The 10643-nt window shown below is 39.7% G+C and overlaps 1 protein-coding gene across 1 annotated transcript in view; it reads right to left on the bottom strand.

The window, feature by feature from the left end:
* Nucleotides 1-7809: 7809 nt before the first annotated feature.
* The window catches only part of ARHGEF26 (Rho guanine nucleotide exchange factor 26), a 103112-nt gene continuing 100278 nt past the window's right edge, over nucleotides 7810-10643 (bottom strand). Inside the window, exons 14-15 of the mRNA XM_069975468.1 lie at nucleotides 10537-10641; nucleotides 7810-9733 (exon numbers count right to left, since the gene is read on the bottom strand). Of these exons, the coding sequence (XP_069831569.1) occupies nucleotides 9591-9733; nucleotides 10537-10641 (248 nt within the window). The 3' untranslated portion in view covers nucleotides 7810-9590. The remainder of the gene's footprint in view (nucleotides 9734-10536; nucleotides 10642-10643) is intronic.

Raw genomic sequence — 10643 nt, 5'->3', positions numbered from 1 at the left:
GGTTTGTGTTACTTTCCATTATTGTTTTCTGTTTCACTATGGAAAAGTCCAGTCAGGTTCCAGCAGGAATCAAGCAGTTTGTAAGTACTAAAGGTCCGAGCAGGATGTCATTTCTCTGCCAGGTTTGTTTGTTTCTTTGTTGTTTGTACTGTTTATTTGTTAATGTATTATGTTGGTTGTGGTGCTTTTATAAGCATTGTTCTAATAGCACTGAGCTGTACTATTTGCAAGTTCATGTTTCTGAGCTAGTCTGTTATTTATGTTTGAATGTTTTGCCTGTTCTAATGCCTTGCGACTATTCCATTTTGGTAAAAACAAAAAACCACAAGTTATTCCATTAGGCTTTTTTTTCCTTTTACACACAAATCTGAGAAATATCTTCTGGCAAAAGTGAGAGGTTCCCATTGGTGGCATATTGGACTTCAGATCACTTCTGATTTCCTGAACAGAATAGCTCTACTGGGAACTTTACCCCCTTTGGCACTTCACACAGATTTCTGCTCCTGGAAAACACAATTCATCAGTTTGAATGTTTTTTTCTTTTCTTGGACCAATGGGTCATATCTTCAGTAATGGGAATCCCTCGGCAGTGCCAACGGAGCTGAAAAATCCTATAGAGAATTTTTATTCAGTAAATCGGGTGGGATGAAATCGGACTTCACCATTATGGTCACGTGAATGTGTGACATATCATACGATGTGTTTTGTGGTTAGCTTTCCCCCTGGACAAATGCACAAGTATTTTATTTTACAGACATGAAATGACCAGTAGGATGAATTCATCTTGTAGCTTTACCAAGATAATTCTCTATCAGGAGCTCTGCCTGATAAATGTCCACTATAGAACTACTTAAGCTTCTTATAGGCAATAAATTGTTATCAGAATTACCCACTATCACAAGTGAGTGTAAAGCAGGAATAGCTCTGCAGGACATGGCAGTCCACCTTATTGTAGCCTGTAGTCACTTGACTGATATTTATTTGGAAGCCGGTGTATTACATGTCCCTGCCGCGTATAACATAAAGTAAATTATATAGTTATTAGAATGAAAGATTTGCTAATTTGACTCCTTAGTAGTTTATATACTGACCTTGCACTTTGCTGTAGTAGTTAGTGGAAAATACTACATGCATTCATAAGTGTGCATATGCTTTCTTGTGCCCAGATGCAGATATGTATACTAATGGTGCTCATACGATGCATACTATTAGAAAGAGAATACAGTATATGGGTTAAAATTCCCAATAAAGGCGCTGGCTTACCAAGAACATTGATGTATTGCTAGCATTTGTCATCAATTTCTGATCACTACAACAACATGGCAGGAATGCTAAGAAAGCATCATGCCGGTTTAGATCTGCTGCATTCAGAAACTTTTAAAATAAGCAAAGTGGACGAACACTTTCCAAGCACTACCATCACTTTGTTCTATTGACAAAAAGACAGAATCAAACATGTAAAAGAAAGATTGGGTGCAGGACTTACAGGGGTTGGCCACTTTATAGTAAAATAGTTCAGTGTATTCAGTATTAGTGAGTTTACTCACTGTATATACTGACAGCAGCTCCCTGTATAGCTCATAGAGCTAAAATCAGACTTTCCTCCTCCAGGCGGGGCTGTCCCGCTCTGTGGTGATTCTGTCCATAAAATGACTGACACAGAGGAGCATGTGACCATGGTCACATGCTCCCCCATGTCGGCCACCTTAGCGAACAAATATAGAATTTAGTTTTTTCACCAAAGTGCTACATTTCCTTTTACTTTTTCCCAGAATGAACATTTATCTGTCTGATTTGAAGTGATTCCGTACCCACAATCTGTCCCCCCCCAAACCACTTGTACCTTCAGATAGCTGCTTTTAATCCAAGATCTGTCCTGGGGTCTGTTCGGCAGGGGATGCAGTTACTGTCCTAAAAACAACTTTTAATCTGGCAGTGCTGTGTCTAACGGCCGGGGCTTACATTTGTATATGCATTAGGCTGGCACCACCTCTATGTCCTTCCTCCCCACCCTCCTCATCATCAGGGATGATCCAGGAACATTTACTGCTGTTTGAGCTTTGCACAGGTGTATTAACGATACAGCCCATGTGCCTGGCTGCCACAGGCGGGGAATAGGAAGCAATCTGCCTGGAGTATTCCTAATGATGAGGAGGGTGGGGAGGAAGGACAGAGAGGTTGTGCCGGCCTAATGCATATACAAATGTAAGCCCTGGCCGTTAGACACAGCGCTGCAGGATTAAAAGTTGTTTTTAGGACAATAACTGCATCCCCTGCCGAAGGGACCCCAGGAGAGATCTTGGATTAAAAGCAGCTACCTGAAGTTACAAGTGGTTTGGGGGGGGGGGGGGGGGTGTCAGATTGTGGGTACAGAGTCGCTTTAATAGGACCCCACCAATTACAAGAAAGGGGCCATGTCTACAATAAGGAAGAGTCTGAAAGGAATGGTGGTCTTAAGTGTGCATTACCACTGTATGTAAAGTTTGTGGGTCTAGCCCTGATATGTACTTGTCTGTAGTCGTGGACTGGAATAGCAACACCAATGCTCACATCAGACTCTCCTAACTGTACACAGGGGTCCCTGTTTTTGTGATTTTAGTGGGGAAAAAAACAATAAAAACTGAAGTGCAGTGAAGATTTTTTTTTCAGTGTTTGTAAATTCCAAAACTATCTTAATGTATGAATGCAGATCCTTAACATAAACATCCTCTGTTTTCTGTATTCAATAAAAGTACATATTTTCTGATTTATGTCTTGACTTTTTTTAATTGATTGATCATTGACATGTGTAAAAAGATTCTCATCTAGCTTCTGTGATGTGTAAAGGAAATGTTCCACCAACATTTTCTTTTAATGATTAGAATCCGATACAAAAACTTTTTTTAAATTCTAATCTGTTTCTATTTTCTGACTGATTTTTCTTTTTCACTTTTTGTACATTGTTATAGGGGCAGGCATATTACCTGAGCTGTTTTTAACAGTGTTTAGACACATGCTTTACAACAAGACTCATGGACATAGAAAACAATAGACACAGTCTATTTCCCTTAAGATGAATGTGAAACATTACTGAGCGTGCTCTGTGACCTTTGAAAAGGTCATTCCACAGGGAGCTGCTATTGTCTTCTCTATCTACTGGTGTCACATGTCGCTGCAATGCTGGACAGATCACTTTACAGCAGCCTGCTCTTATCACCACAGACAGACCAGGAAGTCTCTGCTTTGTTATAGCCCCAGTGGTGAGAATGAAAACTGCAAGGTTTCAGGATTCTTTTATAATATAGATAGAAAATTTGGAAAAAAGAAAAACATGAAACATGAAAACTTAAAAATGACTACTTTTTTTTTTTTTTAAACAATAAGTCATTTTCTGATGACACATTGCCTTTAAAGTGATACTGTCATCCCCTTTTATGATTTTACAGCAAAAAGAAAACATAGGCAAGATATATAATATATATATATATATATATATATCTAAAATGTGCAGGATTTAAACTTGTGAATAGTGCTGAGAACTGCCCATAGAGTAAGGGGGGCGACAATCTCACTTTAAAGTGACTCTGTACCCACAATCTGCCAAAGCCCCACCCCCCCAACCACTTGTGCCTTCGGATAGCTGCTTTTAATTCAAGATCTGTCCTGGGGTCCGTTCAGCAGGTGATGCAGTTATCGTCCTAAAAAACAACTTTTAAACTTGCAGCCCCGTGCCCAACGGGCGTGGCTTAGAATATCTGTGCCCTAACTTTGCACCACCCCTCCATCCCTCCTCCCCACCCTCTTCATTAGGAATGCCACTGGAACATTTTCTCCTGTCTGAACATTGCAGTGCCTTAACGATCCAGCCCATGTGTCGGGCTGACACAGCTGATGAATAGGAGACAATCTGCCTGTAGCTTTTCTAATGTTGAGGATGGTGGGGAGGAGGGACAGAGAGGTTGTGCCAGCCTATTGCATACACAATCTAGGCCATGCCCACTGGGCACAGGGCTGCAAGTTTAAAGGTTGTTTTTTAGGACAATAACTGCATCACCTGCCGAACGGACCCCAGGACATATCTTGAATTAAAAGCAGCTTTTTGAAGATACAAGTGGTTTGGGGGGTGGGTCAGATTGTGGGTACAGAGTTGCTTTAATGTTGCTTACATCGCTGGTTGGTAAACTGTGACATGGTTCCTCAAGGTTATCATGTGTCAACTCATTGGCTTCATCTAATCATTCTGCCCAGAGATCTAGGGGTCTGCTTATACCCTATGAAATATTCTAATGTAAGAACTCAACCTGATGGTACTATTAGGGATAGGGGTGTGCAGCGAACCAGCAAATATGAGTAAATAGAAGTAGTAGGCTCTCTAGCATAACTCCCCTTAAATTAACCAAGTTAGTATGTATAGTCTTAAATTTGTTTTTGATTGTAACATAAATAATTGGTTACAATGAATCAAAATCGTGTGTAGAGATAAATAATTTTTATAAACAACTAAAATAAGAATAACCAGCGAAAAGTACAAACAAAATTAAAAAACACCTGTATCAAAATTCATAAGGCTCTGTAGGCATATATATCAGTATATATCTTTATAATGTGATAATCACAGGAGTATACATATTAAAATTCCTAGTATAAAACACATACAAGAATGTTGCAACATATTACTGAGGAAAGAACGGCGCATCGTTCTGAAACACGTCTAATAGTTGCAACATCTATACATAGCAGAAAGACGCATTGTGCACAATATACCACCAGTCCGGACTTCAGACCTGATTATATACTGGATAAACTAAAAGCTTTCCCCATACCGGCAACAACCACGGGAATAGCACCCAGCCAGGGGTGAACACCCAGCCGCATTGGAAGAGGTAATCAGACATGAAACATACCTCTTGAAGCTCCACAAACATGAGAGACAAGATCTATGCGGAATACCCTGAGGAGAACTCTCCGACTGAAGGATCTTTGGGCAGGAGAAGTTCCATATCCATCTACATGCTCCTCACTAGCTGTGGCCGCAGATACTGCAAACACATAGACTTCGGACTGGTGAGAGGTGTATTTTCACCGCTTTTATTCTATTCCAACAGTATTACCTCTGCATATACGGGCATAACTATTAATAGACGATATAATATATCCCGAATTGACTAACAGAGGAACAGTACAGTGACCACAAACCACTGCGACCTGCAAGGGCCCTGCAGAGTCGCATATGGGCAAGATCATACTGCTATAATTGTTTATGAAATATATTATACAAAGATACCTTTTTTTCAATACCAAATCATTTTTCAAACTATGCTATGTTTCTTATATGTGTTTTATACTAGGAATTTTAATATGTATACTCCTGTGATTATCACATTATGAAGATATATACTGATATATATGCCTACAGAGCCTTAAGAATTTTGATACAGTTGTGTTTTAATTTTGTTTGTACTTTTCACTGGTTATTCTTATTTTAGTTGTTTATAAAAATTATTTATCTCTACACACGATTTTGATTCATTGTAACCAACTATTTATGTTACAATCAAAAACAAATTTAAGACTATACATACTAACTTTGTTAATTTAAGGGGAGTTATGCTAGAGAGCCTACTACTTCTATCTGCTTATACCCTACTTACTGTGGCTGAGCCTGAGCTGGACATGACACAATCTTTTGTCATTTTGAGGCAAAAATACTGCTTAATGGTGCGTTCACACCTACAGGATTTGCAGCAGATTTGATGCTGTGTTCAGTTATTTAAATAAAATCTGCTGCAGAAAATCAGCTGCAGATCCTGTAGGTGTGAACGCACCATTAAGGGGTTTATTCAGTGTTAGAAAAACATGGCCACTTTCTTCCAGAGACAACACAACTCTTGTTTGCAATTAATCTTCATTCACTTCAATGAAACAGAGTTGCAAAACCTGCACCCAAACTGGAGACAAGAGGCTGTCTCTGGGATAAAGTGGCCATGTTTTTCTAACACTGAATAACCCCTTTAAAGGGAAACTATCAGCAGGTTATAGGTATTTAACCTGTTTACGTCCCTACAGCACTCAGGGTGAAGGTAAGTTTCTTACCTTCATCCTCTGTACAGTTTTCATGCTATTAGCAATTTAATCCATATGCTAATACGTTGTTTTAGTGCACTGGGGGACGAGACTACTGCTCCCAGTGTTCTGATCCACCCCTGTCCAGGGGGCCTGCACCAAAACTATTCATTAGTATAAGGGTTAATAAGCAGTTTAACCCTTATACTAATGAGTAGTTTTGGTGCAGGCCCCCTGGACAGAGGTGGATCAGAACACTGGGAGCAGTACTAATAGCACGAAAACTGTGCAGAGGATGAAGGTAAGAAATCTATCTTCATCATCAGCACCCGGTGTGTTATAGGGACATATTGGTAGGTTAGATCCTTCTAACCTGCTGAACATTTCCATTAAAGGAAACATCTTAGCTCTCTATTGCTGTTCACACTGCCTCCAGTGTGCTTCCATCATAAACAGCATTCTTCACACAGTGTTCAAATGTCCTGTAATGCAGCACTTTAGGTTATAACTTTTATTGGCGCCCTGGAGTGTGGTAACTGGTCATGTAGGAGAAACGGCAGAAGCATCCAGACATACGTCCCTCTGTTGGGACCTTCAGTGATCGGCTGTAATCTGTGGGGAAACCTTGCAGTAAGTGTTCAGTCTCTCTGCACCACCCCAACAGGACAAACTATACATTAAAGAATGACCATGACTTGTCTGACCATACTAGGCCAGGTCCTCCAGAGCGAGAGATGCTTTTTGTAACCACTCTGGCTAAGGGATGAGACCCTTCCTATTAACCAAGCTTTCCCCTATGCAATGTGTGAACATGAGTTTTCCAAATTAGGCAACACATTTATTGATGTAACCGGATACCTGTCCCCAGCATTGTGAGTAATTGTGTACCCATTACTTTATTCTGCGTATAGTAAGGCCTTATTCACACGTTCCGTAATTTCCGGATCCGTATTTCCGGATCCGAGTTAGTGCACATTGAAGTCTATTGGGCTATTCACACGATCAGTAGCAGAAATGGATGAAAATCAATCCGTAAAAAAAAAAGGACATGTCCTAGTGCGGACCGGGTGCGGACCCATTTTTTTTTGCGGATCCTCTCATTGAAATCAATTGGTTACGGATTGTTTACGGATTGTAACATGTTGGCATCCGTATTTCCGCAAAAAAATCCGGATGAAGTGCATTGAAAAGCAATGAGTAGTAAAAAAATGGAATTACGGAAATACGGATGGAATACGGATGGAATACGGATGTCCAATCCGCAATTTCTCACGGGTTGTTTCAGGACCAGAAAAAAATACTGAACTTGTGCATAAGGCCTAACTACACTCATACTATCCACATAAATAAGAATTCACCACCACACAGCACTGATATGTACATTATTAACATCTTTTATGTACAGCTGCACAATGATAAAACATCACAGTATTCTGTATTAGTCTGGAATACATAGGAATTACTCTAACATAGGAATTATACAGGTCTCCAGTTTAAAACATACAGACAAGGCACATGGTGCTTGCTAGGATTAAAACATTCACTACTATAACCAGGCGTTGTAAACAATGTTCCCTTAAGTGTTAACTCCAACACAGTTTTTGTAGAACTACAAGTCTGAGAATATCCAAATACCTGCAGGCTTTATGTCATTGGAGTTGTCATACACAGAACAGAAGTGTCTTCACAAGTTAAACCACCATTTATTGCAGAGTATGTTCCTGTCCATTGTGTGGCATAGTTTGTATTTTATTTTTAACTCATTAAATATACTGTACTGTGTATTTCTAAGCTATTTTGCCAATGGTCTGTAATCCCAATGATGTCTAGATTGCATCTACACTGCCATGTGCTGTGCATGTCAATGGATAAAATCTTCTATAAATAAAAGCAGTCATATTAAGAACTTTAAAGCAGGGATGGGGAACCTTCAGCTGTTACTAAACTACAACCTCCATCATGCCTCTGGTCAAAGGTTCCCCATCTCTGTTCTAAAAAGACAATGATGCATACTTACCATGCAGTGGTGCACAATAAACTATGCCAGGATTTGGAGCAAGTTGGAGAGTGATGGCAAGCAAAGAGAAAAGTCTCCAAATGAGATGGAGTATAATAGGAAATAATGCAAATCTACTCTTACTATTAGCAGAAGTAGATCTGATTAACTTGTTAGCTTAAAATGTGCAAAATGTATTACATGACATGTCCCTTTTATTAGTGGGGATCAATCTCACAGCTTCCTATACTTAAAGGTCATAAAATCCACCAGTGTTAGTTAGGTCCCATTCACAATATGTTTTGGAATAAATTGAGGTCCAAAAAATATATATCTATATTAAAAAAAATGAACAAGGTCCTAAGTAGACTACATTTGGTCCATTAGGGTCAACCTCTTTGCTGGTATCCCAATGTATACTTGGAGTGAACATGAGGTCTAAATGTGGGCCAATGTAAAAAAAACAATGACAATAATTATGACATTATGGGAATTGTAGCTTTGCAACAGCTGGAGGCCCAAAGGCCCTGTTGTAAAGATACTTCTAGTGACAACTGACAGCAGTCAATCACTGAAATCAGGGGGCTCATCCAGCAACCACAGAACAGAAACCATTCATTATTATTATTACTACTATTATTAATTCCAGGGCTTGTCCTGACTGAATAAAAAAAGGTCCCTTGTATTACAGAAGCTGCACCACCCATCATGTCCATGGGCTCAGAGAATGGGGCTAAAGTGTAATATCATGTATAATACATATGGTATTGCATATGGTACATATATACCAATACCATACATATTATACCATATATAACCATTAGACAAGATTGGGGAACTTTCTGTTTGTCTAATTTCATACAACCCCAATAATATTAATAATGGTATTATTATCATATAATAATATTTTAAAGAGAAGACAGCAAAATGTTTTCTTATGTTACTCACTGGAAGCTTTCTTCTAAGAATAGATATGGCACAATGGTTCTGTAATAATAATTATGGTATTATGGCTGCTTAGAGTGATCCTGCCATCGCTCCATGACATGGACATTCTCCTCCATGCTCTAGTGGTAAAATAACAACTTGTGCTTTCCAAACCTGTTAAAATGGACATTGTATCTGATTTGTCATAGATAACGTGGTCACTCCTAATCCACAGCATGTTCTGCAACTTTCCACTGTGTGTACAATACAGGATGATCCCGTGAAGTGTGGGGTAGAACCTGTGAGGTCTCCATAGATTTTAGTTTCCCCCATAGTCATTTCATTGCTGTCATTTCATTGCTGTATTTCAATATTTCTTGCTGTGAAGTATAAACTTTCTCTGGTGAATTCCAGAGATAAATGAAGCTAAAAATACGTGGACTGATAAGCTGTCATATAGACAGTCCAGCACTTGTCTGGTTAAGTCAATCAACCCGGCCATGTCTTGGTTCTACTTTCTTCCATGCAGAAGTCCTAGGCCAGTCATAACTCCGGTACTTCACTACACAGTGCCGCTACTATAGTGCAAATCCTGCAGGAAAGAAATTGCTAACAATATAACCTTCTACACATTAGTTTCCAGTGCCAGCAAACGTCCCATTCGTTCCATGTTCTTCTCTATTGTAGCTTTGCATGTTATTTCTTTTGCACATTCAAGGGGGAACCATCCTCTTTCTCCGTCCCTCAGTCTCTCGCCCTCATACCATCCTGAGAAACAAAAGGGAATGAGATTTATTACTACATAAGGGAGGAAAGAGAAACGTGGAATTTTACTAGAAGAGTGAATACACAACATAGTGCAGGACATTAAAGGGGTTATCCACTACTTAAAAAAAACATGGCCACTTTCTTCCAGAGACAGCACCACTGTAACTCCATTTCTACTGAAGTGAATGGAGCTCAATTGCAAACCACACCGGAACTGAAGACAAGAGTAGTGCTGTCTCTGGAAGAAAGTGGCCATGTTTTTGTAGTACTGGATAACCCCTTTAAAAGAAGATGAACTGACATGGATGCTGCTTACATACAGTGTCCTAATGGGTTTTAGGAAGTGGTGATCAAATATTTAGAATCCCTTGTAGGATTTCTTATCTTTAGTGTGTGGAATTCTTTTCTTTTCCAGATAAACTTAAGGGAGGCTGTATTACTGGATATTAAGTATTGGTATGGGCCGACCTAGAGGGGGCGGGGCCTAGACCTTTAGGCCAGCCTGTTCCAATGGTTGATGAGGGTGCGGGCCTATGTGCCAATGACGTCACAGAGGGGTGGGGCCTTTGGTGGTGCTGTAGGCAGGGCTAAGTGGTGCAGTTGCCATGAAGCCCCGCCCACTTAGCACAATCTGCAGATGATAAAAGATCACTTTTTACTTGAACAAGCACCATGACGTATGATGTAAAATAAGTTATGAAAACTGCTAAATTTACCCTTTACATCTATGAAGAGAAGTCAGAATGCAAAAAGGGGGTGACAGTGTCACTTTAAGCACAAGTGTACATTCTTTTTTTTCTTACCATCATTGACTTTCTGGTAAATTAGGACGACGTCGGCCACTTGTAGGGATAGCTCATCTGGCTGTTTGGCGGTGTAGGTCCGGATAATCTCCACTTGTGTTAAAGCT

This window comes from Dendropsophus ebraccatus, chromosome 6, assembly GCF_027789765.1.
Source record: "Dendropsophus ebraccatus isolate aDenEbr1 chromosome 6, aDenEbr1.pat, whole genome shotgun sequence".
NCBI classification, from domain to species: Eukaryota; Metazoa; Chordata; class Amphibia; order Anura; family Hylidae; genus Dendropsophus; species Dendropsophus ebraccatus.
This window is presented reverse-complemented; position numbering and strand designations above follow the sequence as displayed.